The 27,929-nt window shown below is 52.7% G+C and overlaps 6 protein-coding genes and 2 non-coding genes across 8 annotated transcripts; 5 read left to right on the top strand and 3 right to left on the bottom strand.

Moving 5' to 3' along the window:
* The first annotated feature begins 89 nt into the window (after positions 1 to 89).
* B0T23DRAFT_56950 (fungal-specific transcription factor domain-containing protein) lies at positions 90 to 4,013 on the top strand. Its single transcript, XM_062841480.1, has 2 exons — positions 90 to 542; positions 598 to 4,013. Exons 1-2 carry the CDS (start codon positions 295 to 297, stop codon positions 3,944 to 3,946), a joined length of 3,597 nt encoding a protein of 1,198 aa, XP_062687764.1. The 5' UTR covers positions 90 to 294; the 3' UTR covers positions 3,947 to 4,013.
* A 3,101-nt stretch (positions 4,014 to 7,114) lies between these two features.
* Positions 7,115 to 10,316, top strand: B0T23DRAFT_328151 (uncharacterized protein; the record flags this gene model as incomplete). Its single annotated transcript, XM_062835665.1, has 4 exons — positions 7,115 to 7,630; positions 7,721 to 8,260; positions 8,322 to 8,564; positions 8,646 to 10,316. 4 exons carry the CDS (start codon positions 7,115 to 7,117, stop codon positions 10,314 to 10,316), a joined length of 2,970 nt encoding a protein of 989 aa, XP_062687763.1.
* A 2,331-nt stretch (positions 10,317 to 12,647) lies between these two features.
* B0T23DRAFT_433454 (mitochondrial ribosomal protein 10) lies at positions 12,648 to 13,044 on the bottom strand (the record flags this gene model as incomplete). The annotated part of the gene is made up of 2 exons (XM_062840449.1): positions 12,648 to 12,814; positions 12,939 to 13,044. 2 exons carry the CDS (start codon positions 13,042 to 13,044, stop codon positions 12,648 to 12,650), a joined length of 273 nt encoding a protein of 90 aa, XP_062687762.1.
* A 710-nt stretch (positions 13,045 to 13,754) lies between these two features.
* B0T23DRAFT_56909 (uncharacterized protein) lies at positions 13,755 to 19,217 on the top strand. The gene is made up of 2 exons (XM_062841479.1): positions 13,755 to 14,063; positions 14,161 to 19,217. The coding sequence occupies exons 1-2, from the start codon at positions 13,966 to 13,968 to the stop codon at positions 19,031 to 19,033; spliced, it is 4,971 nt and encodes a 1,656-aa protein (XP_062687761.1). The 5' UTR covers positions 13,755 to 13,965; the 3' UTR covers positions 19,034 to 19,217.
* Positions 19,218 to 19,708: 491 nt separating this feature from the next.
* On the bottom strand, positions 19,709 to 19,779 carry B0T23DRAFT_t435. The gene has a single exon. It is a non-coding gene; the product is annotated as a tRNA-Gly (tRNA).
* Positions 19,780 to 21,517: 1,738 nt separating this feature from the next.
* B0T23DRAFT_t439 lies at positions 21,518 to 21,588 on the top strand. The gene has a single exon. It is a non-coding gene; the product is annotated as a tRNA-Gly (tRNA).
* Positions 21,589 to 21,979: 391 nt separating this feature from the next.
* On the bottom strand, positions 21,980 to 24,259 carry B0T23DRAFT_56901 (uncharacterized protein). The gene is made up of 4 exons (XM_062841478.1): positions 23,523 to 24,259; positions 23,184 to 23,460; positions 22,411 to 23,126; positions 21,980 to 22,340 (listed from the first exon to the last, which is right to left on the bottom strand). The coding sequence occupies exons 1-4, from the start codon at positions 23,926 to 23,928 to the stop codon at positions 21,997 to 21,999; spliced, it is 1,743 nt and encodes a 580-aa protein (XP_062687760.1). The 5' UTR covers positions 23,929 to 24,259; the 3' UTR covers positions 21,980 to 21,996.
* Positions 24,260 to 25,568: 1,309 nt separating this feature from the next.
* On the top strand, positions 25,569 to 27,675 carry B0T23DRAFT_437205 (acyl-CoA N-acyltransferase). The gene is made up of 2 exons (XM_062840614.1): positions 25,569 to 27,044; positions 27,135 to 27,675. Exons 1-2 carry the CDS (start codon positions 26,067 to 26,069, stop codon positions 27,495 to 27,497), a joined length of 1,341 nt encoding a protein of 446 aa, XP_062687759.1. The 5' UTR covers positions 25,569 to 26,066; the 3' UTR covers positions 27,498 to 27,675.
* Positions 27,676 to 27,929: the final 254 nt, after the last annotated feature.

Below are 27,929 nucleotides of genomic sequence, written 5' to 3'. Positions count from 1 at the left end.
TCTCTCTTGGTCACGGCTCTTGCTAACGGGCATAACATGGCAGCAAATCGTGACAGAGGCTGATCATTGTTAACTGGATCATGGATGACGCTGTTCTCCATGGCTGCCAGTAGACGTTGTTCGTGTTCCTCCAGCCACTCGACGAGATTTTACAACTTTCATCTTCTTGACAACTCATCCTACTTTACGGTGGTAACCAGACGCTTCACCGACCCAGTGTTCCTTTCCAGCCGTTTCACTCCAACTCGTCTTTGATCTTCGTCCGGCTCCCGCACCTCAACTTAGACACTCCCCATGTCCACCCTGCATCGAAACGACAGATCTCCCTCCGCGGGAGTTAGCGAATCCTCAAGTCCTGACTTTACATCACATACCCCAAGGTCCTCGAGCAAACAACAAGTGCGTCACCGGGCCTCAGTTGCTTGCGCTTCCTGCCGGGAAAGGCGGATACGTTGTGTAGTGCCCGAAGGAGAGTCCGGGTGCACACAGTGTAAGAAGACCGGAGCAGAGTGTATTATAAGAAACGATGACGAGAGGCGAAGGTGTGTACCAGGACCGACATGATACCGCAATTTGACATATCTGACACTTCAAGAGGCCTATATCCAAAGCATACATGTCATCCTTGTCCAGCCGAATTACTCTCTTGGAGAAGATGCTGAGAGAAAGAGGCGTCGCCCCCCCTCCAGCCGTCCATCCTCCAAAGACGAGACAAGAAGCGAAAGAAATGCAGGAACACGAAAAACATGATGTTCGGTTCTGTGAAGACTTTGAGACTCCTGGCCCGAATCAGGCCAATTCCTCCATGGTCGCAGATTACCCCTCGCCACCGAAATTCAGCGCGGAAGAAGTACAAACAGATCCTATCGATGACAATAAACAAACACTCAAAGCCCCAAGCTATGACTCTACACTTTTTCCAGAGTTCGCCTCCCCATGGAAGGGAGATGTACGCCAATTCTTGGGTGTAAAGAGCAGGTTCTCTGTCATGTCAGGGAGGCTGCAGTACTTTGGTTTTACAGCGAGTAGCCACGTCCACGCCCAAAACACCTCGCAGCCCAGCCCACCAGGGACGATAGATCACGCAAGCCGTGTCGAGCGTGTCATCAATATTCTTGGCCCATCCACTCATGACCACCTTATGAGCTGCTTCTGGGGCCATTACAACCCCGCGGTTCAAGTCGTGGACCGTGAAATATTCGAGTTAGGCCGAAAGAGCCAGAACCCGAGGCACTACTCGGTATTCCTTCATATCACGATGCTTGCTGCCGGGTACAGATTTTCGGAGCGAAACAGAGAAGATCTGAAAAGGTTGATGCTCGGGAGCTGGGAGAGCACGTTCCACCGGGAGTCCAAGTCCATGTTGGATGCTGAACTGGAGAGGCCAGGCGGCATACCGAGCATCCAGGCGCTCCTCATTCTCGCAGACCTCGAGTTTGCCGCTGGCAGGGACGCAACTGGCTGGCTATATTCTGGTATGGCAAACCGATTGGCTATCGACATCGGACTGCACGTAAACGTGCCGGTCAGCGACAGCGAGGTTCTCAGGGCTGAAGAACCACTACGTCGGCGGGTCATGACGGCGTGTGTTTTGTTCGACAGATACTGGGCGCTTCTACTCGGCCGTTCCCCAAGCATCCGGAATCGCGACATTGGCATAGAGCTGGGGCTCAAGCCAAGGAAGGGCCCAGCCAAGTCGACTGCATCACCCACGACCCCTTTTGATATGGTGACGTCTCAGTCACCGGAGATCTCCCTTCACCAACACCTCCTCGAGCTCATGAGCATAGCGGCCAAGATTCTGGAGATGCAGAACCAACACGAATATACCGAGCTGTTGTTTGCAAACAACAAGGCAGGAGAGGAGGCCTACCAACGATTGTTTGCGCTGGACAGAAAACTGCAAGCGTGGTACCGCCGCTTACCGGACTTTTTGGCCTGGAACCCCGCCAACGTTCAAGCAGCGCCTGTTGGTTTCTTTATGCTCCATCAACAATTCCACACGTGCATGATTCTGCTCCACCGGCCTTGGGCTATATACGGTGATGAGGACGGATCAAATTCTACCAGGTCATATGGTCAGTCCGGCGGGTCGCTCCCGGGCATCAGCCATCACCATAGAGTTGCCGTTGCCCGCCGTATGTGTACCCAGCATGCCATCCGCGTCGCCCGTATCTTCTGGCATCACCGTCTCCGGTTCGACAGCAGGCGGCTACCCATCTTTGCTATCCAGCAGGCGGGCACGTCAGCGATTGCTCTGATGGCAGCCCTTGCGAACCGGACTGCTGAGCTTGACCAGCAGAGCAACCTACGATACCTGCAGGTTTTGTCGGCGGCGATATACGACATGTGCTATATCTACCAGCCGGCAGCGAGGATGTACCGCCTGCTAAAATCGATGTTGGTAGACATCCGCAACGAGGTTGTCACCGGCGTAAGCTATCCTCACGCTCAGTCGAAGACGTCGCCAGAAGTGACAGTATCGGCGCCTCCTCCGTTCCTTCAGTACACCCATCAGAGAAGCTACAGTACTCCTAATGTCGGCCTGAACTTTGGCGCCCCCGACTGGGCTACCCGCGGCTCGATTTCCAGTAGTGGCGGAGACACCCATGGCTGCCCGCAATTTTCTGGTCGGCAACAACCGGAGAATGATTTGTTTGAGGAGCACGGACATCCTCCTCCAAAGAGACAGAGGTGCAATGGCCCGAGCCGAAGGGCATCCGATCTTGGTGGTTCTCTTCCTCCTTCATTTTTCAACACCGGTGGTTTTGGTGGCACCTCTTCATATCCTACGCCACCATTGACTTCTCCTAGGGATTCCGGGGATGTTCAGGCCAAAGGCGATAACATGCCGATTCCGGACACGTACAATGACAACAGCGCGCTCTTCGATTTTGTCTTTTTGGAAGCCACGGCGCTTGATACGGTAATGGAGGAGCCGAGTGAGGAGCAGCAACAAGGAGTAGAGGAGTCGAATCAAGAGGATGCCGAAACAGACTCTGTTTCCAGAGCTGCTAGCACGCCAACTGTGTCTTCTCATAGCCACAAGGAGGGCAGCGACACGGCAGAAGAGACTGCAGATATCCTTCTTGCTTCGGGCACTGATGCCAACAGGACCGCCACCGAGGATAGCTCAGATTCGGGGAGGCCAAAGAATGATCCGGGCAAGGCCTCCTCTGAAGCCACTCAGGATTCCAAAGTCTCAGTCTCTGTCCCGGCTCCATTCACAGCTTCAGCTCAGGAAGAGGATTCAGACAGCAACATCATCGAAGAATGGCTTGCCGAGCCGTTACCCCCTATCGCCGTAACATCGAATGCCAGCAAAACCATCAACCCCGCCGCGCTTACATCCATTCCAAACACCACCATGGCGCCGATGCCCACACCAACAACGACAAGCCACCACCACTTGGCCAGGTTCCAACAAATCACTCATCCCCACCAACGTGAGCAGCAGTCCCCAAACGCACCACCCTATAAACGAGACGCCCGCGTAACTAAGCAAGACCACCCGGACCTCTTTCCCAAATTTGACAAGTCAGCCATCATCGACGCGCTGGTGTCGGCGGCGGGTATAAACTTTGACCTGTCTCTTTGTCGAGAGGTGGATGTTGAAGACGACGGGAATTATGACCATGAGCATGACGATGTTGATGTTGTCAATGAACACGATTTTGTGAGGGAATATCAAGGGGGTGCGGCAGGTGGTGGCAAAGATGGATGCGCGAAGGGAGGAGGAGAGGGCCCAAGCGGCGGATCAGCAGCGTATGGCGTCGGCTTGAGTGATTTGCTGGGCAGCATGGGAGGAGGAGGTCATAGGGGTAATAAGAGGAGGATCAAGGAGGTTGAAGGGAGTTATGGCGCTGGTCTTGGGTGTGGTTATGCGACTGCGACGAGTGCTGCGAAGTTGGCGAGGAATGTGGAGTTGGATTATTTGCGTTTTTGAGAGAAACTCGGGATATAGACTACTAGACTTTGGCTTTTGCTAGAGACATATCTATCTCAGACTTTGAATGGAATAGAGGCGAATTGGTCTTGTTCTCTCGCTTCATACGTATGTATACTTGGGCCTTGACCCTATCAAGCTCGTTTGGGTATCAGCAGTCCCCTCGTGTGACCAACTCGGCACTCGGAGATGAGCGTTTCAAGCGTTCTCCCACCCCCTTCCTCACCCCTTTCCAGGTTGCTAGTGCCTCGCTTCACGACCGAACGACTTGAACGGTCTTTGACCCTGGAGATGGAACAGGAAGAAGAAGAAGAAGAAGAAGAAGCAGATGGCAGCCACGTGGGAAGCGAGGTGAGAGGGAGACGCTGCAGACGAATACTACCTTGGCACCTTGTGTAACTACATAGATTAGGTATCCCAACCTGAATGTGGAAACTTGTATATCTGGCATGCTCACCATGATGGGATTTTGTCTTCACTAATGTTGTGGACTCGATCCTTTTTTAATTTCCGTCCTCGCATCTGGACATCCATCATCCAAGCTTTCCGGGGTTCCCCACTGTCACCGGACAGTGAAGCCGAAAGAAGGCTAGCGTGCTTTTGGTGCCTTTTGGAGTGGGTCTGCGAAAGCTCGAAAAGGGAACCCTGGGCGGGGACCCTGATTTGATCAATGCCCAATGTGTGGAGCCAGTCGAGCCAAAGAGGAAGCGCGAGGGAGTTGTGACGAGAGAGCCTCACGACCCTTTCTTTTTTGTTTTAATTCCGTTTTCTTGTGGGACGATACTACTACCACATACACTCAAAGACCTAAGAGAGGGGCAACTTTCATGCCGAACTGTACACTCAAATCAATGCCATTACATTCGAACATTGTTATTCTTTTTCCTTTGCTCTTTCCATCCGAAACTCCAGAGCGGCTACCATGATGTTGATTACTTCCACTTCCATCCTCTTCCTGTACTGAGGATGAGAGAATGTCATGGTGTCGTAGTAAATGCCTACCATGCTGCAGTAGTGTAGCTAGACACAAGATCATCCCACTTGCAGATGGATACGTTTATGCGCACACAAATAGCAGTCGGACTGGATCATCCAAACATGATGGAGAATTGACTCTCGCCCTTGCATCCGCGAGCGCCCCATGAAACCCAATCTCGTTACACTTTCAACCCGTACGCACGTATTTGCATTGGTACGAGTGGTGGGTGTGGTTTTTCACACCCAGCTCGTGTTGGTGACATACTCGGCTATATTCTTCAGTTCGAGCGTCCTTATCTGGATGTCATCACCAGAAAGGGCGAAACCCTGGAGATAGGTACCTAGTTTAAACGCTCGGTAGAACCTGACACAGACAGACAGACCTTCAGAAGCCCAGTTCAATTTGGCGCTTTGGCAAAGAGTCATCATGATCCGGTGATTATTTTTTTATGGAGCCATGCCGTGATCCCGCCTGCAAAGATCCATCCAGTCGAGGCACATCCTCTTGGAAAGCTGGCGGCGGCATCAAGCCATCGCCGCAAGAGATCAGCCGCCGCCCGCCCTCGTCAATCTCGCACACCCTCCCACCCCAATAGGCCACCGGCCTCCTACCTCCATCCTACACCACCTCCTTACCTCGCTCTCTATTTAACCTATGAGGTATTCAGTGACAGGAATCAGCAGCAGCCGACCACGCCAAAACAGTACGAGCCCGAAACCCACAGAGCCAGAAGCTAAACCCCTACCCTGAAGTGTGTGCCTGCACGTTGACTGGACGACTGCCCGTATCGTGTACTCTGCCCATCGACCAACCAGAATTAATTAGTTGCCACGAGTCCCTAGCCTCTGTTTGTAACGACGTATCGAACCGCTTAGACAGAAAAAAGATATCGTCGGATTGCGGGGGCTCAAGTTTCGAGCATTTGAATTAAGGACAGCCTTCCGGGGCTGAAGGGACCGGACACCTTTCCTTTCTTACCTAACCTACCTACCTACCTAGTAGTGTAGTGTACATATGTAACGAACCATCTGCCGTCTCCCTTCCCCGATCGGTACTTGCCTTGACAATTTCTCAACGGCTCAGCGTGACTTGGGGGCGAGTCACTACCTTAAGCGACGCGGAATGAAACCAAGCAGGTAACCACTTCCCTTCAAGAAACCAACACGAGGGCGCCTTGTTTGTACCCGCGATATCACAGACCACACACACAGACCACGGACTCAATCGAAATACACATCGCCGCAAAGGAGGCGCAGAGCAACAGCGTACTTTAGTTGCCGACGCCAGAACCGCGATAACGATAGCAACCCCGTCAGTTAGGTTGTGTCATTCAGCACCACAAGTGAACCCACTCGCTCCCGTCCATTCCCCGTTCTACCTCTACTCCTACTACGTATCAGTCATTGATTGACGTACTGGACCATTTTCGGATTATTCTTCTCCCACTCATTCATTTGACAACTTTTAACTTTGTGCTTCTTCTGCAAAGACCCAGCAATTGACCCGGTTCCTCTTAACCAAGAACGCCACAAGTGAACCTTTCATCTCTCCACGCGTGTCGGACATTTCCATCGGTACCTACCTAGGTAGTAGCAAGCAAGGCAGCCAAGCAAGCGCCGTTGAGCGATACCCGGCATCCAGCCATCTCCTCCCTAATCTTCGCTCTCCACTCGCGTTGATTGAGGGCTCTGCTGCTACCCCCGGCCTCGCAAGTTGCAACGAAATCACCTACAGTCAATCAATCGCCCAGCGCAGTCGGCATTTGCACCACCACCACAACAACAGCACGCAGCAGCAGCAGGACGCATCTCGCAGCACGGCAACCCCGACCCCGTCAGTCCCGTCCATCCATCACGCCCAGTCAATCAGTGTCTCCCACACACCGCAGTAGCAGCAGCAGCAGCAGCAGCAGCAGCAGCAATTACAGCCCGCCGGCGCCCGAAAGCCGTTGAACGTTGAACGTTAAACCCCCTCGAGCCTCCAAAGGGCAAACACACACCCACCCACCCCCCCTCCCGGCTCCTCTTCCCTCCCCCCCCCCCCCGCGCCTCGCGGCACCAAGCACGAGTCTCCACCGACCATTTGCGAATGGAGACCTAAAGTATACTATGGCCCATGCTGCTCTTCTACGAACGAACACCGCCCCTGTATTTCAAGCGTCGACCGACGGCGTCGCCAGATTGAACAACATGAGCCTGTCCAACGCCGCGCGCGCGAGCCAGCTTTCGGGCTCGACGGCCTTCAACTCCTCTACTTCGCTCAGCTCGCTCACTTCGTCCGCCACCGCCGTTACCCCCGTGAACGGCCAGGTTGTCGCCACCACAAACATCATCAACCAGAGAGCCGACGCCTCGCGATCGCTGTACCAAATATGTTTGTCGCTCAAACAACGCCTCGCCCAGGTTCCCGGCTTCGAGGGCTATCTAGAACAACTGCAGCGCGAGCAGGAGAATGGCCATGATGGCCCCGTCGAGGCCCTCTGGAAGCTCCTTCGCACCGGTTTGCCCCTGCTCACCATCTACAATGCGCTCCAACCCGAGAAACCGCTACACGTCGATCAGAGGCCGAACGAGACGGAAGCGCGACGGTCCAAACGCGCCATTATGGAATTCGTCAAGGCCTGCTTGAGCGACCTCGTCCCTCCCGTTACCGAATGCTTTATCGTCGCCGACCTTACAGGGGAGGATACCACCGGCTTTGTCAAGGTGAGCGAGTCTTATGGCGCCCCCCCTTTTTTTAACCTGCACACTTGATGGAACAGTGTATTCTGACGAGAGCACATGTTCGGAAACCAGGTGACTTCTGTTATCAACTATGTGCTCGATCTTGCCGAAAAACGGGGCCTCTTGCTCCAAACCCTGCCATACCCCGAAGATGATATCACGCAGCCGGGTTCTAAGATGACCCATCGCGATTACATTGTTCGAGAACTGGTAGACACGGAGCGCAAATACGTACAGGATCTCGAGAACCTCCACGACCTAAAGAGGACGCTGGAACACAGGAGCGTTATCCCTGGCGAATTCATCCACGACATATTCCTTAATATCAACGCCATCTTGGATCATCAACGAAAGTTCCTCATCAGGGTAGAAACAACAAATTCGATGCCGCAGGCTAGGCAGGAATGGGGAAGCTTGTTCGTCGCAGCTGAAGAGAACTTTGGCATTTACCAACCCTTTATCGCGAACCAAAGAAAGGCAGCCCAGGTTGCGACGCAAGTGTTTGACAAGATCCAAGAGGCTGGCCATCCGGTCGCGTGTGATTTTAATACCCTTGATGGTTTCCTCCTCAAGCCTATGCAGAGACTGGTCAAGTACCCGCTTTTGCTCAAGGTATGGATGCTGCGTCCTTTTGATGGTACTAATGCGCATACTAATTGGCTTGTTCTTAAAGGATCTGCTCAAGAAGAGCGAGGACGAGCACACCAAGGAAGATTTAGCTGCCGGAATTGCTGCTGCTGAACGGGTCTTGATGAAAGCCAATTCGGCCGTTGATAAGAACATCCTCGAAGAGGCCTTGCAGGACCTTATACACCGAGTAGACGACTGGAAGAGCCATAAGGTGGACAACTTTGGAAGTCTGCTCCTACACGGAGTATACACTGTTATAACGGGCAAGAGTGAACAAGAGAAGGACGTACGTATCTCGCCCTGGCGCATGCGTTCCTCCTTTTGCTGGTACAAGACGAGCTGATAACGGACCGCTAACCTTCCTCAGCAGTATGAGATCTATCTTTTTGAGAATATCTTGCTCTGTTGCAAGGAACTCACTACGACTAAAGCCAAGGACAAGAAGGACAAGACGCGATCATCCGTACCAAAGGTGCGGAACAAGTTCGCCAAACTACAGCTCAAGGGCCGCATCTTCATGACCAATGTCACCGATGTAGTAGCCATTTCCAAGCCTGGTAAGCGACACAGTTGGAATTCTCGGCGGAACACAACAGTTGCTGACTGTGCAGGCTCGTATACCGTACAAATATGGTGGAAGGGCGATCCGGGCGTGGAGAATTTCATGATCAAGTTCCAGACCGAAGAGATGATGAAGAAGTGGGCCGCCGGTCTGGAAGAACAGCGAAAGCAGAACACACAAGCGGCCCCAGTTGCTCCTGACCAAGCTCCGCCAAACTTTGCCTGGCTCGCCTCGCAAGGCAACGGACTGGAGAATCCCTTCAAGGACGAAGAAGAGGACGAGGACATCTATAACGCTGCTGCCCCGACCGTTGCCATGCCAGGCACAATGCCGCGGAATGGATCGAGCACAAGTCTACGGCAGCGGTCCGCCACCAGCGACAGTCTAGCAGGTATGGCTCGCGCACCACCTCCACGATTCCCTCTTCCACAGGCACCTGCGCCTCTCAATGTTGGCCTTCAGCCATCACCCGCTGTTCGAGCAGGCGAGTCTTACTTCTCTCCCGTAGCCGAGTCGCCCGCTTCGAGTCGGACGAGCACAGCGAGCGGCATCTTCGCCGGTGCCGGATCCGGCTATCCTTTCCCCAAGACCGGTACCCCCCAAGGATGGCAGGAGGACAGTAACCGCTACACGGCCCCTGCCATGCCAAGGGCGCCATCGCGAGACGGCCCATCTCCAGGAACCGGGAGGAACCCACGAGGACCCTCGATGCCCGTTATGCCCCGGGGGGATAACAGCCAGTTTCAGCAGGCACGCAGTCGGAGTTATAGTACACCGGACATTGCTGGCCAGGCCGCTGCGCGCATCAACCAGACAGGGGTACCTGCGGTGCCAGGCATTCCCGCCCATCTAACCCATGCCCGCCATGATTCCAACATTCCCAGGAGCAATACCGGCAGCCCAGCAAACGACCTTCCTCTACGGACCCAGACAGGTTCCCCTGGCAGAGAGCGGAAGAACTATGGAGGCCAATTGAACCAGTTCCCTCCACAGCCTATCCGCCAGGGCACACCAGGCAGTGTCACCGGCTTCCCTCCGCCATCTGGCCCGCCCCCACCGGGCATGGCGCCTCTTGCCCCGACTGAGGGAACGCGAAACATCACCCCATCGCTCGGTACCGCACCGATCATGTCCGGACAGAACCCGCTCTCACCCACAGATGACGACATGCTCCCCACGCAACTGAAGGTCAAGGTTCACTGCGATACCGGTAACTACATCACATTGGTTGTGCTCTACGACATTACCTACGAGAAACTGATTGACCGCATCGACAATAAGCTTTCGCGGTTTACCAGTAGCAGTATCGGCGGGGGTAATTTGAGGTTACGGTACCGGGATGAGGATGGCGACTTCGTCATGATTGAGAGCGACGATGATATTCAAATCGCCATTTCGGATTGGCGTGAGGGGCTTCGCAACCCAGACAGCGCCGGGGAAATTGACCTGTACTGCGAAGGGGAACTGTTGGAGTGAGCAGGGCATCAAAGTGGCATTGTGTGCTCCCAGAAAATTCCGAACACACCCGCTTGCGTCGGTCTTCTCATTTCTTTTTTGGAATAAACTTGGACAGCACCATATTGTTAAAAAAAAAAAAAGGCAGCAGCAACAACCTGTCTTTCATCCCTCTCACGTCCGTCACATTCTGTCACTCTTATCACTGTCCCTCATTTGTTCGGCAACTCAACTCGACAAACAACTCATTTCTCTTCTCGGTTTTTGGGTACCATCTTTCACTTATCATCTTGTCTTGGGACAGAAACTCGGCAACAAGGATTGGCAGGCATGGATTCTCCAAACATAGACAAAGGCGGACTCGCATAATCACCATCATCATCGTACGCTTCTTCTTCTTCTAAGAAACGACTCATCACAGACACCTATATACACACACCATTTCCTTTAGTTGTCATCTCTTATCTCTCTCTCTCTCTCCAAAGAGCACACACGCACGCGCACACAAAGAATCATTTATTATCGGTGTCGGCTATAGACACGGGCATTTTCTTGGATTTTCCTTTGTCATCATCATCATCATCACGGGTCAAGCTCCCTTCCCTCTTTTCATTTGTCTTATTTCCCATCATCGTTTTCTCATCATTTCTGCGTAGTGAAGGACTATTTGCTGTCTTATACCTTGTCGATCTTTGAGTATCGGTCTTTGTCGAGTCGGGTTCGTCAGGACGGGTTAAAATGTGATGGATGCCAGGGGATGAGATGAGCAACGGTTTCCTTGCTTCCGTCTTGTTCTGTTCGGTTTGGTTCCAACGGGAACAACGCGCGGATGAATGGGAGTTGGAGTGAGTTCTTTGCTGGAAATCAAAGAGAAGTCAAGGCGGGTGTCCAAACAGTGGTTGCTTGAACGCAAGCGGAACGGGTCCGGTAATTTTGGTGGTTTCCCATGGGCAAGAGGGGAAGCATGGAGCAAGAAGGAGGACGCGAGCGGGCCGAGAGTGAAAATAGATGGACGGAATGGAGGAAGAAGGAAAAGAAGGGAGGAGGAAGGAAGGGGTTGACGGTCAGTGAAGTTGTTGTCTCTTTTTTTTTTTTTTTTTTTTTGGTTGATCTTTATAGTCAGATATGAATACCCAATTGCGCATTTTTGTTGTTTGTTTGTCTTTTAGTTATTCCAGTCTTTTATAGAGTCTAGAGCAGAGCAGAGGAGAGAGTAGCTTAGGTTAGGTACTTTATAACGTCGGTTAATGTGAAGAGTAAGCAACTACTTGGACATTTACGTGTACCTTCGTGAATATGATTCGTGGGATGATCCAGTAGTTTGTTCAGAAAACCAAGCACTACACTAAAGAGTGGATTTTGTTTGCAAACAGATCCAAACATCCTCGTTTTGCTCTCGTGTTGCCGTTCCGGACAAAAACCTCTTGCTCGAAAGACATTGGCCACGATCTTCTCTCGAAGCCACCCTTGTCGGAACATTGCATTCAAAGAAAAATTTCCATTGTTAAATTCTTAAACAGCGCCCTTTGGTCAAGTATGATGCTTTGGCTGGGGGCAAATCTGATGATCAGGATCCTTTTACCGTTTCAAATGGACTCATCGGTCGGTGATGTTCCCCAAGGAGGGATAAACGCAGTGTCGTAATTTATTTTTATGAACTACCATGGCGGCATCTTATGAACTTATAGTATGTATGTATGTAAGTTGTATTGTTACAATGCCTCTAAAAAAATCAAATGTATACTGAAACGCCCGGATAAGCATAAGCCTCACTTCTCCCAAATGCTTTTTCCTTTAATGTTGCCACAATATTGTACAGCAGCAAGCAACCCTCAACGGCTGGCCATCCGGATATCCGAACTGACTTGTGAAGACGCCAGCAGCACATCGTAGGCCATGCCAGCTCATTTCTTGGTCTGCCTATGTGCTTCCGCTCTCCTCCTCCTCTCCCATCTTCATCTCTTGCTTCCTTCCATTTGGGGGGTATCACACCAGGGCGCAAACTGGTCTTGCCTCGTATTTTTGTTTCGAAACCAATCCTCTTTCAATTGTTTCCCAGTAACTTCTTCCACGACGACAACTCTTCTAACATCCTCCCAACTCTCCCGCCTCCTCCAATGGCGTTGGCGTCGCAGGGATATCAACATGGTTGTAGTAGTTCTTTGAGAGGAGGGAGGGGGAAGGGGCGTGGGAATTATGATCGGTCTTGATTGGATCCCCACAGTGTATATATAAGGTTGAGTTGTCGTTTGTCTTTTTCTTCTCTCGTCTTTCCTATTGTCCTTGTCCTCGTCCTCGTCGTCGTTGTCGTCGTTGTCGTCGTCGGGACACAGAGTCGTACACGCCCATCGCTTATTTCTTCGACTTGCCCTGAGTGAGTCTCTCCTGGAAGCGAGACAAGTGGTAGTTGATGGTGTTGTTGGGCTTGGGCGCAGGCTTGGGCGCGTCCATGCACGCGCGCAGGGCGTTCTCGACCGTGGCGCAACCGGCCGAGTTGTAACCGGCGGAAGCCCAGCAAGCTGTTTTTTGAAGGCGCAATTAGTTGGCTTTCTTTTCCTCTTTTGCGCTTCGCTTTGCTTGATTGGCGGACTAGAAGTGCTACGGAAGAAAGGAAGAAAGAAGGAAGGAAGGCTTAATGCGTACCGAGAACCGAGGACATGACGGCGATGCAAGGGTTCTCCTCGGCCTTGTTGGCCTGGCGAACGCGCAGCTGCTTCAGCGGCGGCAGACGGATGGGCTTGTTGGGCATTTTGACAGCGTTGTGTTGTCGGTTTCTGTCGGAGAAGATCGGAGAAGACGGGAGGAGGGGGAAGGGGGGACCGGGGGACAATCGGGGTCACGGTCGGAGGTGTCCGTTACGGTGCTCGAATAAAACCGGGGGGATTTCCACTTCCGTGTTCCGGACCTGTCTGGAGCTCTCTCACTGCGATCAGATGGGTGCCGTGTGCGCCGGCCGGCTTTCCGTTCGCTGCGCAGGGTCCTCGCTGGGGAATGAAAGATTTCGGGATCACGTGAAGATAAGGCGGGTGCAGTCACAGAGCGGCATCAGGCAGGCAACGCAGTCGAGGTACTTGGTGTATGTACCTCAATTTTGGTCTTGCTCGCGGCACAGGCGTCAGGCCGCGTGGGGTAGAAAGCAGGTGGAGCGTGGCTTCTTGGCATAGCGATATGTAGTATGTAGCTCCAGATTCGGTGCAAGATGATTGGCGGATTGCTCGGCATGTAAACAGACTTTGGAGGGTTTGTCACTCAACAAGTCACACCTTCCCGTGGCTTCGCGATTTGTTGCTTTGAAGGTTACCCCCCGGCGGCCCTCACTCTTTGCAAAGAAACACATGCGACACCTTCTTCTTTCCCACGTCCTTTTCGGTACTCACGACGACTCATGACGGATACCCATTGCATTGTTGGCAAAGCATAACTTTCGGCGCGTATTTGCTTGCTGTTTCCGCAAACCAGTTTTTTTCTTCTTCTTTTTTTTTTTTTTCCTTTTTGTCTTTTTTTCTCTCTTGCAAAGCGACCTTTGTTTACATCGGGACTCATCGCAGCCACTGCCGTCTCCTGTCCAAGCAGCGCGACAACGAACCACGGTTATCCTGCATACCTAGCTAAACACAATACACTACACACTATACAACAACACATATCTAAGACATAAAGACGTCGCTGCATGACGGGGACACCAATTGCGACAATGGTGGACTTTACGGGCGGCGCCTTGAACGCTGCCATTCTCCACGAAACTCCCATCTTCACATTTTCCAAAGAGTATGTCTGCCTCTTCTGTCTTGTCACCGCCTACGAGACTTATTTTACCTTGTCGCATGGACATGATGACTTACCGCGCATCTGTGTCTTATCGCAGGCGACCATTTCTCGCAGCCGACTTTCTAGCACCTCCGCATATCGCCTCTCCCAAAGCATGGGAGCGCGTCCCCGTTATTGCTCTCCGCCGCTGCGGCCCGCGCCAGATCTGGAAGCGCGTTGGTGGTTTGCTTGTTCCTCCACCCGTCGACCCCGCCTTCGTAGAGCTCGACAGTCGAGGCCGAGGACAGCGAAAACGCGCGCGCAGCGAACGATACGTACCGACCTTTGCCAACTACAATGTCGACGAGAGATACTATGCCGTCCACAACGGAACCCCTGACCTGGCCGAGGCAAGAGCCTACCTTTCGGCAGCAGCAAGCTATCTGGCCAGGGAAGCACCCGATCCTCTCCTCGTTGCAAAGATCCTAGCCCGACGCGCTACCTATCCCGACGACCGCCTCAACTACGTCCCCAGAAAGCGACACAATTCGCGCTGGCCCCTCCAGCGACCGACGAAACCTACGCGCATGCTGGCCGAAATGCAGCCGTACATGGAGCTTAACGTGCCGGCCGAACCCGAGACGGTCGAACCAGCTCATCAGATCCAGGGCAAGCAATTGATGAGACGATCGACACGTCGTGCTAGCAGCCGCCTGTCACTCATCCCATCGGAGGAATCGCCCAGCAAGATGGACTTTTCACCTATCAGACCGCCACAGTCCCGCATCCTATCGCCAGTCAAGCGGTCACCCACAAAGCTATCGTCCCCGAGAAAGGTCGCCGAGTCGCCACTACGAAAGTTTAGGGTCAGTGCCACTCCTACAAAGGTTATCCTCAAACCGTCGAGGTCCAGCCTGTCGGCACAAACCCCTCTCAAATCCACCCCTCTCAAGTCTACGCCCATCCGACCAGCAAGCGTTTCCGAATCGGACAGCGAAGTCACACCTGCGCATCTTCTTCACTTGTCGCCTTTACTCTTCGACCAGCCTATTCCGGAGACCCCGTCAGTTCCAGAGCATGAGAACAGGAGACGCATTTCGCTGCTTTCGGCAAGGAGAAGCGAGCATCGCCCCAGCTTCATTACTAGGCTTCTCAAAGAGTTTGAGCGCGATGCCCCAGAACGACGCCACAGCTTCAGCTTGGCAGTACAAGCTGTTGCGGATGCCACCATGACCAGTCGCCGAAAATCGGTGGATCCATCTTGCATTGGCTCCGAAGACCAAGCTGCGCGAGAGAACATGGAGGACGCCCAAGAGCAAACTGCTGAGCAAGAACCGGCGCCACATGCGCCTTCGCGGACATTGGAGGTTGACGTTGGGACGAACCTGGATATCTTCGGTCATCGGAGGAAGGATGTCCGACCGTGGGTACAGACCCCAACCCCAACTCGAAGTGCGCAAATCCCTGTCGAGGAACCCACCGTTGCGTCGCCTTCAGAGGCTGATGACGGTGTTTCTATGCCCGTTGAGCCGGTTGGATCTGCGCCCGCAACTCCTTTAATGGCGGCCGTCGATATCGCCGGGGACGTGACAAACAACGAGAACGATGCAAACTTGCCCCTTGCACAGGCATCCAGGGACCCTAGCCCTGAGCCTATCTCTCCGGACCAACAACCCGAGAGGAAAGAGTCCCCGGCACCGCTCGTTGTTGAGGAACCAACTAACACAGAAACTGAGCTCAATGATGGCTTTGAACCCTTACATCCTGAAGGATTATCGACCATTCTTGAGGAGGAAGATTCTATCCTAGAGACATTTACTCCTGTCAAACATCACAACCTGCCCACCAGATCGTCGCCAACGAAGCCTTCAAGCCCAACGCCTCTTGGTCAGGTCAATCTTGGAACGCCTCGTGTTGACGCATCCTCTCCCGTTGCCATGCACCAGGAGGGCACTCCTGTACTACATGAGCTTCCCAGTGAGGCGCCTTCCAGCCCGACACCTCTCCGGAGGGCAACGCCTGAGAAGTTCGGTTTTGGCGCGCAGCCGTCTGCTACTTCTCATAGGCGCTACTCTGCGGCGCATGAACTACTCATTGAGGCGCCGTCCGCACCAGCCGCTGAGAAATCTACTTTCGGAGCGTCATCTCCTGCTGCCTCCCAGCAGGAAATTGTGTCCACTAAAGAAAAGCCTGAAGAGACGCCTTCGGAAATTGAGGCGGCTTGTGAAACCATCACAGGAAGTGATGGCGACGACGCCTCGCATGCTATCGTTGCCGATCATGATGACAAGGTTTCCGATGAAGTCCCCCAGAACATGACAATTAGCCCGGCACATGTTCCTCGGGCAACGCTCGGAGCACTTGAGATAAACGCCTCGCCTGTTATCTTCTCTCACAAGGAAAACCCCACCCAAGAAGAAACTGTTGAGGAAAAGACCTCTAGTCCAATGTCTCGCCAACCGTCGCCCGAAATCACGGATATCAGTGTCCCCTGTTCTGCAATCAGTGCCGATGGCAACGTCAACCACCTCTCTGCAAATGCAGTTGCCTCTTCGGGTTCCATCCAGCAGACAATACCTCTACCGTCGGCTGCTGACCAAGATACCATTACTGTTGAGGCTGAATCTCCCCGTCCAGCCACAACCGTGACCTCGGATACTGAGACACCGGCTTCCCCCGTTCCTGACGTAGAAAACAGCATTCCGGAAACAACAGCTAAAGATGCATCCTCCATCCGGTCTGAACCCTCTGCGGAGTTTGTGAATACTGAGGAGCACAATAGGCAGCCAGCGACACACGAAAGTCCGATAAAGGAAGAGAATGATGATGTTACTCGCCCAATTGAGCCCAACAGCCCCTGTCGCACTGTTCAGGATGAGGATGGTAGGCTGCCAAGTCCCAAAGCGGTGTTGGGTCACGAGGAGCAATCCTCACCCAACGGTGAAACCGTCTCCGAGGATGGCCTTACAATGCCTGAGAACCACGTTGCTGCGACGGAAGATGTCATAGCTGTGTCTCATTCATCACCCCGGAGCGGTGGTGTGAGAGACAATGGAGAGATTGATTCGTCAGCCTCCTTTGTCGACTCCTTTGTTCGCACGGACAAGGATGCTAACGAACTTAGTGTCCCGCCTGCTGAGGATAAAGAGGATGGGGCCTCCGACACATCATCGGTCATGGAACAAGATGAATCTGCTGACCATCCAATGTCTGCTGAACCACCTACCATTGACGAAGTATCACCCTCTAGCGCAGATGCGCCTAAGGACTCCAGCACCTCCCAGATCCGTGACACAACTCCCGAGGAGGAGAGCGATCCCAGTGAAGCTGAGGCTACTGAGTCAGAAGACGTTAGCAATACCCCGGAAGATTCCTCGGAAGGCTCGACATCGTCTCCTGACGGCTCCGACGACGCAAACAGCGGAGACGAAATCGAGGTTGTGGAACAAGTTGAGGCGGAGGACTCGATGACGAGCGATGAGGACGACGTGTCTTTGATCGCTGAGCAGCCCCTCCGTGTCGAAAACGATACTCTATCTTTGCGATCTCTGCACGAAGAATCCGAGACGGATATGATCCGGAAGTTCATCAGCAAAGTCGCCGCCGATAAGAGTGCCAAAGCAGCCGCTGCAGCTGAACTCGAAAATAGAAGCCCACCCAAGGGCAATTCTGGCTTCCCTACTGAGGACTCTGAAACTCCTCCCAAAAGGACGCCCCTCAGCGAGAAGAGCCCTAACAGCCCTAGTCCAGCTAAAAAGCGTAAGCTTGACGAGCTGGGCAATGAACCCAGCGAGGAGGAGTGCCCCAAGACGACCGGAGAGAGTCCTGTCACCCGGACGGTGAAGCGTCGGAAGGCGTTGGTTGAGAGCTCCCCATCTCCTGTTGAGGGTGAGGATTCGGAAGGTGCTCCTCGCCGGTCTTCGCGCCAACGCAAGACCCTTATCAACCTCAAATCGGCGCCATCCGCCAACTCGATCGCTAAATCCACCATTCCAGTGCGCATGCCCGGGATGGAGATGATGGATACGGTCAGAGCGCGTAGCGACCAGAAGGATCTGGCTACCGTCACGAGATACAATACTCGGAAAAACAAGGGCAGCGCTTTGTTCCCACAGATCGTGCTCAAGAAGATGGAAAAGATGAAGAAGCAAGGGAAAGAATACGTGTATAGCTCTAGTTCCGCTGACAACGACAAAGCAATAGAGACTGAGAAGAAAAAGAAGAACAAGGGGGTTCGGTGGGCGGAAACTCTGGCTAGGTTCCAGGATGATGAAGCATCACCGTCTGTTAACTCCAAAACTCGGGCTCTTTCCAGCTCTCTCCTTGCCGATGTTCTCAAGGCAGATGCCGCCCTTGACGACGATATCGATGAGCTTGCTGATGAGCCAGTAGTGAGCTCCAAGAAGGTTACTACCCCCAGGGTGCTCAAATCAAAGAGCCAGGCTAAGAGCCGGACCGATTCGGCTTCGGAGGCCACCTCTAAACCCTCCATCCCCAAGCCTAGGAAGGTCGCGACTCCGACGGCGACGACACCATCAACTAGGCGGACTGCTGGCGCTCCGCCCATTCCCGCGCCCGCCCCTACGCCAACAACGAAAGTACAACCGGCACCGGCACCAAAACCCACCACCTCGTTGTCCAAGGTCACTGCCCCACCCAAGCGCGCCACCCGCTCCGGCAAATCACTTGTCCCGACGCCTATCAAGGTGACGGCCACCACGAAGCCGAAGACTTCGGTTCCCGCCGCCCCACCTCCGCCTCCCCCTGCCCTCCATCGTGGTCCTGGCAGGCCGAGGCTATCCCCGGCGACATCGACAACGTCGACAACCTCCACCCCTCACAAAGTCATCAAGACCAGGGCTGAACCTGCCGCAACCAGCAAGACAGTTGTCACTGCTGCTGCTAGACGGGCAAGCAGGGTTGCTGCGGGGCTGGGGATGAGTGTTAATGGGACGCCGGCGCCCAAGAGGAGGGGCAGGAGTGCTTCATGAATTGAATGAGCGAGCGGGCTGTGTTTGTTTCCATGTTTTAGCATGGGTTTTCGAGAGTCTTGATCAGGAAGTATATGTTTATTGAGTTTTGAGGCGATTGAGTGGGTTCTGTGCGAGGGAAGGAGCTCTTTGAATTTACGAATGAGAGTAAAGAGAGCAAATCTTTCATTGGCTGTGTTGTAAAAGTAGGTTGAGCTGGGTCAAGCTGGCCTGCAATTATTTGCTTTTTATACAAAGTAGGAAAGAGTCACAGCATAGCATGGCGTGGCGTGTGTTATGATATGGGATTTGGTATTGGGGTATGATGGACACTGCATGGATAGATACCACTGCTGGAGGGCTTGGAGTACGCTTATGAAATGAAGCGATGAATTATATCGAACGTGTTCTTGAGCTTGACTGTTTCGTTATCGTTGCATCATCGGTGCTGAAAAGTAGAGTGGTTACTTACTGTCTGTTCAATATTTATAATGTATTTGGCAATGTTGCGCTGTACCTACAGATACAGGGTTTGATCGAGTATTTGATCAAATAAAGGAGATATCATCAATACAAAAAGCCGTAAGGAGAGCGAAAGTTCGATTCTGACTGCATTATTAACCAAACAAAGGGGGGAGCAAAAAGGTGGATGAAACTGTCTGCATGTGGGAAAGAAAAGAAAAAAGAAATTGAATCTGCGCCAGCCGCGAATCGAACGCGGGGCCCATCGATGGCAACGATGGATTTTACCACTAAACCACTGGCGCTATGATTTGATTAGTTAAGCGCGCAGTACCAAAAAGCTATAAGCAACTCATACTATGCTCAGCACTTGTACCTGAGGCACACAGTTCGTCGTGGGTAATTCTCGCGGTAAATACAACGAACGTAGATGAAACAACCAGATTTCGTGTTCGAATGTATATAGACACAATATTAACCCTTTCCCCCGACATAGGTTTGCCGGCGTTTGGATCTTCGGGGTTTGACTTTTCATCAGACGCCCAACTTCCTGTCGGTGTTGGCTCTGCGATCGGTTGACTGAAGTCAATACACGATCCATCCCCAAGAAGAATAAACCCAAGGTTCTGGATACTAGATAAGACTTGACAATACACCTTGAAGTAATGTGTGAATTATTTCGCCCAAATACGAGACCCCACTTCGCTCCCCGCTCTCACCACAATGTCTTCCCTTTCATTCACCACAATAAATTCAGAGGCGCTTTCCTGAACAAGATGACTATCATCACGCTAAGATGTTTGTCATGTCTTACAATGGGGCTTTCAAAGCTGCATGCTACTACCACAAGCCCTAAAAGGCTCTGCCGGGGTGACATATAGGTTCAGACTCTCGCCGAGTCCTTCGCCGTCACCGGTCCCTTACTGGTCCTGACGTACAAGAACAACACCCTACCAACGACTACACTCAAGGAGGGATGCGTCAACCTGAAAGCTAGTGATGTGTTCTCTATCAAATGTAATGCTGCTGAGTTCAATGATTGTGAGGATGTGCTTAAACAGGCGAGTGTCACGTCCCTTGATACCGTACCGTTATATGCTGGAGAAACGCGGATGGTCGGTGCGAACGAAATTACCCTCCAATTTCCTCAAATTCCCGAGGCTCACGAAACGGCAAACAGTATCATCAGCAGTGCTCACACAGTCCGCTTTCACCAGCGCCTTCAACACCCCTTACAACGATCCCCCGTACCTCAATGGCATGACCTATGTCACACTCTCTACTGGAGTTGCCAAGCACATACTGCGAAGCAAGTACACCGACGTTGGCTAAAATCTGGAAGACATACTCGCTGAGGCTGAGGCGATCAAGCTGGATGAGAACATGTACTGGTATCGTACTAGATGGTTTTTTTTTTTTTTTTTTTTTTTTTTTTTTTTTTTTTTGGAGGGGTGGGTTAGGGGATAGGAGGACTACACTTAGAACAGGGGCTAGAGCTAGCTCCGGGATAAGGAACCGAATGGAAAGAAGGACGGGATGGTGTTGCTGACTGGTGAAGGAAAAAAAAAAAAGAAAAGAAAAAAGGTGGGGGAGGGGAAAAAGTTGAAGAAAAAGGGAGGTACGAGGTGTTTCAAGTTGAGTGTCCTGAATTTTGATGTACAATGGTAAATGGAAGCTGGAAAGTAGCACATGTAATGGCTGAAGTTTTAGGAAGGCACAGCACATGCTCAAATTATTTATTGGTTTAACATCTACAGCTCCTTCCATTCCTTTCTTTCCATCTTCGTAACTGGCCTCTTGTGCTTATGAGTTCTGCCCAAAGTGAAAAGTTGAGAATTTGGGAGCAAGGAATTGAGAAACTGCTTAATTGGCGGCCTGGTTGTTCCAAGAGCAGATGGCTTGCCAGGACCACCTTGTATTCACCGGGAAATGGAAACCTGGGTTGGGTATGACTTCCACGCGTTACGAAATGTAGCGTCCTTTTCGGTGTACTCTGCTCTATACAATTCTGTAATTCTCATGTTTAGTATCAACCAATGAGATGCGCCAGTGGTTTAGTGGTAAAATCCATCGTTGCCATCGATGGGCCCCGCGTTCGATTCGCGGCTGGCGCAAAATGTTTTCTTTTTTGGCTTCTTTTTTCTCCCCCTCATTTCCATCTGTTGTTCTCGTCTGCGTAATCTATCATCCGCTCTTTCGTTACTTAACACCTCGGACACAGGTGCTCTTTTCCTCGCTAAAATATCCTTCTGCATTAATCCGAGACGATAATTCATCCTTTCATGGTTGGTTGGGTCTGTCGCGTAATTCATCAATTTGCTTTTCGCACTTCAACAACGAATTGGACAGGCGGATTAGAGATAGAAACAAGTACTTTCTTCTTTCCGTTCCCTTTTCCCATTATTATTTTATCTATCCTACAAATGAAAACAATATGAACATGCCATTATCCCCTCGCTACCCTGCTCGCACATACCCAAGAAATTGACAAAGCGCACCTTCTTCTCGTCTAATTTCTTCCCTCAGAGCTTGGAAGTCTTGCGTCTCTCCTCCAATAGCTTATTACCCAGCTGCGCCATCTCAAACTTGCGCACCTTTCCGCTTCCCGTGAGTGGGACCGTGCTAGGCACGCCATCCAAGCCGAGATAGAAGACGTGCGTGGGAGCCTTGTGCTTACCCAGCTTCCGCCTGCACCACTCGCGCACCTCCTCTGTGCTCATTGGCTGATGACCATTCTCGAGTCCGAGGAAGGCACCGACGACTTCGCCGTAGTGCTGGTCCTTGAGGCCCACGACAACGGCCATGGAGACGGCCGGGTGAGCTATGAGACGCTCCTCGATCTCGAGGGGGTAGATGTTTTCGCCACCTGTGTGCCCGCCGAGGTTAGCATGAAAGGAGGCGTATTGGGTTAAACTGAAAGTGATGACGAAACATACCTCTGATGATGATGTCCTTGAAGCGTCCGGTAATAGAGCAGTATCCCTGCTCATTGAAGACGGCCTCATCGCCGGTGTGCAACCACAACATGCCGGACTCATCCCTCATCATCACCTCGTTCGTCTTCTCCGAGTTGTTCCAATATCCCGCTTGCAGCTGGTAGCCACCAATGCAAAGCTCTCCTTTGGTGCCGATAGGTACGATCTGGCCATCTCTGTCCACAATCTTGGCGTGGGCATGGGGCATCAGAGTGCCGACGGTAGTCAACCTTACGTCGATCGGGTCATCGGTATGCGCGTTGAAGCAGGTCGGGGACGCTTCAGTCAGTCCGTAACTTGACGTGAACTCGGTCATGCCAAGCTTCGAAACGAGCAATTCCATCAGGTAGCGTGGCACGGGGGCACCGGCGATGATGCCTGTCCTTAGACGCAAATCGGCAGCCTTGAGATCCTTGGCTTCGGGGAGGGCGAGGATGCTGTCAAACATAGCGGGGACACCATGGACGGCGGTGCAGCGTTCGTCGACGATGGCTTTGAGGGTAGCGGGTGCGTCAAAAACCTCGGCTGGGTAGACGATCTTGCCGCCGTGGGTCATGACGGACATGAGGCCAAGGACAAGACCGAAGCAGTGGAAAAGAGGAGGGGGGCAGCACAGAACGTCGTCGGGGCCCAGCTTCATACGGTCACCGATGAAGCGCGCGTTGTTAACAATGTTGCTGGTACAATGTCAGCTGGGGGGCAACAGGTTTGATGAGTATAGGAAATGGACATACTGATGCGTGAGCATGGCGGCCTTGGGCAGGCCAGTCGTGCCACTGGTGAACTGGAGGTTGCAAACCAGGTGAGGGAGGACCTTCCTCTCCATGTGATGCAGACGTTCTACGCTAACCTTGAACCCTTGAGAAAGCAACTGATCATACGTCTGGTAATCTTCGCTATCTTCCCTGATAATTACCACTTTGGGGGCCTTGGACTTCATCTTGAGCTCGGCGAGCAGGGGCCCTTGATCGAGGCGACCGATCTTCTTGGTAGTGAAGAGAACCTTGCAGTCTAGAAAGGGTGAGCTTGACTAGGACCGATACCGGGCGTGGCTGGTGCGCGGAGGAGCATACCTGAGAACTCCAAAGCATACTGAGCTTCGGTAGGGGTATACGTGTTGTTGAGGATGACGAGGATGGCGCCTATCCTCGTGGCAGCAAAGAAAAGAGACGCATACTGCTCGCAGTTTCCAGCCATGATGCCCACCCTATCGCCTACACGAATTCCTAGTCCCAACAAAGCGCGTGCCATGAGCTGACTTTGGTGGTTGAGCTCGTTGTATGTCCATCTTGCGCCAGTCCATGGAATGACGAGAGCTTCTTGTGTGCCGTGGTGCAGACATTGGAGGTTGAGCAGCTCTCCCAGTGTGAGGTCGACCAGAGGAGGATCTGTTGGGCCGTGAAGGAGAGATGGTCTTTGCGTCTGAGGGAGAACGGCCCCCTCTTCGATGGTTGTTGGTACCAACGCCGGTGAAGACATGTTGTGTATTGTGAGAAGAGAAGTTATTGGCCCGATTTAAGGAGTTCAGTTGGAGGGGAGAGTAGGAGGCCAAGGAGAAGCAAAGGGTACAAGGTAAAGGGACAAAAGCAACGAAGATGGTATCACTCGATACAAGGACGGACAGGCTGGCCACTGACGACTTCAGGACGAGGCAGGAAGGGATTCAAGGGTATTTGCAGCACACCAACAAAACGGAGCAGGCAGGTTTACGTATGATGGGATGGGAGACAACCAGCAAGAAAACCGGGACACCTCAGCCAAGCTGCCCTAGAAGCTTCGTAGGCCCGAAACTCGCGTTTCGTTTTCCCAGACTCCAGCTCGTGGTGGTCAGTCACCGGCCACAGTGGGGATGAGAGGAGCTGCTCTTCCCACTTTGGGACACGGCGGAGGTGACTGGATCGTCGACAAAATCGGTGATATTGCCCGATTGCGGTGATGTCTGCTGTCTGTTGCTGCCTTGATCTTGATCTAATCAATCTGATAAGATTTTTCTCTGGCACAGCCTTGTGAAGGTGAGGAGGGTCAACCTCCCAATGCCCTCCGGGTCCCCCCCTTCATGGTGCTCCATCTCGCGCTGGAGTCGCAGAGTGGTGACAAAAAACCGTGGGTGACATTGACACATGCTCAACGCCCTGAACGGCGCTAGAGGTGGAGACGCGTGTTTCGCTCCAGTTGCAGCAACCCGGTCCTCGGCTGATGGCGGATAGCATCATGACATCCAGCGTTGTTGAGGAGAGAGTGGACGGAATTGGAGTCGGAACTGGGGTCGCAAGAGAATTTTTCAGAAAATTGGAGTCGTGGAAGAATCGACAGGGGAAAAAAGGATGAAGTGGACACGAGAGCGGCATGGAAGGTGGAGAGGCTGCATCGTTAGTTCCATCTGATAAAAAACCACAATGCAACGGTGACTGGTGATTCGACGAAAGAGTCGTAAAGAGACGGGACCGACGGGGAAAGGATGATCGCTTCCTTCTTTGGCTGCTGACTTGTGCTGGCCCCTCGGTAGTGTACTGTACCGGATTAATATACGCGCTGAACCACACACGGTACCAACAACAGGCGGGAGCTACCTACAAGAGCGTTCAGGCACATGTCGCTCGTTTACATTCATATATGTGTGTGCAAGTAAACCCTTCTCGCTCCGTGACAAAATGCCGCAGAGATCGTCCGACAGAAAAGAATCTGATAAGAGTCTCCCTGACTGCCAAGGTTGTCCCCCATCATCCGTCCTTCCCCTCTTCCGTCCGTGTTTCCAATGCCCCTTCCCTTCTTGACCTTTATTCTCCTTGCCTATTTCCGCAATGAGGAGGACGCGACGCTTTTACGAGACTGCTACACGAACATTAATGATTTAAAGCTCACGGCGCTTTAGATAGCTTATCGTGCTTGTTTGTTTCGTTTCTACGGCCTCACTCTTGATACCTACATACGGCTGTTTCAACTGTCTCGCGACAAGCATGCCGAGGATGCCCACCTCACTCTGCCCCCGAAACGCTCCGAATTCGGGTGGAGGTGTGCCACGGAATGTGGGACGGCGGGGCAGGTGAGGGAAAAATTATCAGATCCGCCCGGATCCACTCTTTGGCGTCCAAGTAAAGTTATCAGATCCGACGCCATCTGCGACTGCTTCTGTTCCTTCCACGCTTTTCATTGGTTAATTCGTTCCCTTGGACACCACCACAAAGTCTCACAAACCAAACATCATCAATACCCTGCCTTCTGGAACTCACCTAATCGAGTATATAAAACTATCGAAATGATCTCACCAGCTCATCCTCCACCCTCCATTTTCCCTGGTCCCTGGCTCGGCTTTACGTAGCAGGGTAGCAGAGGAAAATGCCGCCGTGTCTTCGTACACCTCCTCCACCTTGGGACCTTGAAGCCGACAGTACATGTAAAGTGGGAAGCGATCGGATTAGCAGTTGTGCCAAGTTGTATCGTCACCATTGTTTCTTTGGCCTCAGTTCTGTCCATAGCCGCTTCATCAGTCTTTCAGTCAGTCTTTCCTCTAATTAGCCATTGCTCTTTTCCAAAAGTGACGATACCCCAAAGTAAACAAAGATATACTTCTTTGATTTTCTCACACACATACACACACATACACAACACTACACAAAATGGCGTCACCAACAACCCGCCGGCTCGCCGAATATGTCGCCACTTCTGAGCCCATCCTCAAGCTCCCTCACCCCTACCAGACCTCCTACCTCGTCGTGAAGGGCGAACCTGGCGTCGCCAATTCGTACCAGCTCAAGCAACAAGACACCAAGGCGGCTTTGCCCCGTCCCCTCCATAACGACTCCCTCTTCTTCACCGAGCCCCAAGACCTCAAGTCCTCGGACAAGCCTCACATCTCCATCAACACGCCCTGGGGCCGCGCCCGCCGCTCGCCGTCCGTGGCCGTCTCGTGGAAGGAACCTAGTGCTCCCACCGTCGGCCAGCTCTGGCTGATCGCCTACGTCATCTTCACCCTCCGGCCCTCCGAGGAGGCTTTTCGGCTGTCCACCTACGGCTTCGGCGCCGACAAGCTCGCCCGCCAGCTCAAGGCCGTCGGTCTGGCCATCGACCACCCAGGCCCCGCCACCTCCGAGCAACAAAAGCTCCACGGTTCCGATGCAGGGAAGGAGCTCCTGATCCTGCGCGGCGCCTTCTGGCAGGGCGCCGGCTCTCCCTTCGGCGCGCGCCCGGCGTGGGCTCCCGAAACCCTCGCCGACAGCGAGGACGGCAGCCTCGAGTCCGTCTACCCCCTGCAGGCGACCGAGTACGTCATGACCAACGAGCCCAACAGCGCGCTGTGCTGGCACCCTCGCAGGCGGGCCAAGCCCGTTCCGGGGTCCGTCATCTATAGCCGCTACATCCCGCACCTGAAGGAGAACTTTTCCATGGTGGCGCTGGACTACACCAACCCGGCGCACCTGGAGCTGTTCCACACGTGGCAGAACGATCCGCGCGTGTCGCAGGGTTGGAACGAGGAGGGCACACTGGAACAGCACCGCGAGTACCTGCGCAAGGCGCACGAGGACCCGCATCAGATCACCGTCCTGGCGGCTTTTGATGATGTCTTTTTTGCTTACTTTGAGATTTACTGGGCCAAGGTTCGTTTTTTCTTTTTTTTTTTTTTTTTGTTGTTGTACCCCGTCCCCGCCGCTCTTTATAAGCTTAGGTAGCTAACACTTTCTTTGAAGGAGGACCGCCTGGGAGCCTACTACACCCCCGGTGACTACGATCGCGGGCGCCACTCACTCGTCGGCGATGTCCGCTACCGCGGCCCCCACCGCGTTTCAGCTTGGTGGTCGTCCCTCATGCACTATCTCTATCTGGACGACCCGCGCACCATGAACGTCGTGGGTGAGCCCAAGTACACCAACACCTCTGTTCTCATGTACGACATGATGCACGGCTTTGGCCTCGACAAGTTTGTCGATTTGCCTCACAAGCGCTCCGCCTTTGTCACATGCTCGCGCGAGCGCTTCTTTCAGCTGTGCCCGCTTGATGAGAACCAAAAGTTCCTCGGCGGTACCCACCTTGGCCTCGTCCCCAAGCTGTGAATGGAAGGCTAGGTAGTTGCTTTGAAATTAGATGGGTCGGGCGGTCGGATGATGATCGAAAAGAATTGCTGCATCTGTCTGATATTGGATATGTAATAGAATAATGAGGAAAATGGCCGGAAAAGTTACTCGGGAAAGGTAGTGGAACAAAAGAATAGTACTTGAATCTTGCGTCGAGCTAGTTACTTACCCATTTGTACAAGTGGTGATCCTTCCTCTGGGCCTTGCGAAACAGTCAACATGTCACAGAACGTAGATTGAAGACTGACGAGCCAAAACATGTACCAAGAGCAATGATATATCAAAGAAGCAAAGAAGAGGGGAAAAAAAGAAGGGGGTGGGGATGTGAGGGACACTAAGCTACATTTCGACAAAGGTGGGTAACGGTTCTTGTGTGGGATCGAAAGACCAGAAAGACCAGATAGTAACCCA

The sequence above is a fragment of the Neurospora hispaniola genome (assembly GCF_033458365.1).
Source record: "Neurospora hispaniola strain FGSC 10403 chromosome Unknown B0T23scaffold_14, whole genome shotgun sequence".
Classification (NCBI taxonomy): domain Eukaryota; kingdom Fungi; phylum Ascomycota; class Sordariomycetes; order Sordariales; family Sordariaceae; genus Neurospora; species Neurospora hispaniola.
The sequence above is the reverse complement of the archived record's forward strand: the minus strand, read 5'-3'. Positions and strand labels throughout refer to the sequence as shown.

Bases quoted from the DNA above. Each gene is read 5' to 3' on its own strand.
- B0T23DRAFT_56950 (XM_062841480.1), top strand. From the start codon at position 295: ATGTCCACCCTGCATCGAAACGACAGATCTCCCTCCGCGGGAGTTAGC. The intron at 543-597 runs GTGTGTACCAGG...ACACTTCAAGAG, and splicing joins AACGATGACGAGAGGCGAAG to GCCTATATCCAAAGCATACA.
- B0T23DRAFT_56909 (XM_062841479.1), top strand. From the start codon at position 13,966: ATGACGGGGACACCAATTGCGACAATGGTGGACTTTACGGGCGGCGCC. The intron at 14,064-14,160 runs GTATGTCTGCCT...GTCTTATCGCAG, and splicing joins ATCTTCACATTTTCCAAAGA to GCGACCATTTCTCGCAGCCG.
- B0T23DRAFT_56901 (XM_062841478.1), bottom strand. From the start codon at position 23,928: ATGTCTTCACCGGCGTTGGTACCAACAACCATCGAAGAGGGGGCCGTT. The intron at 23,461-23,522 runs GTATGCTCCTCC...CACCCTTTCTAG, and splicing joins GTATGCTTTGGAGTTCTCAG to ACTGCAAGGTTCTCTTCACT. The intron at 23,127-23,183 runs GTATGTCCATTT...ACATTGTACCAG, and splicing joins GCCGCCATGCTCACGCATCA to CAACATTGTTAACAACGCGC.
- B0T23DRAFT_437205 (XM_062840614.1), top strand. From the start codon at position 26,067: ATGGCGTCACCAACAACCCGCCGGCTCGCCGAATATGTCGCCACTTCT. The intron at 27,045-27,134 runs GTTCGTTTTTTC...CTTTCTTTGAAG, and splicing joins TTGAGATTTACTGGGCCAAG to GAGGACCGCCTGGGAGCCTA.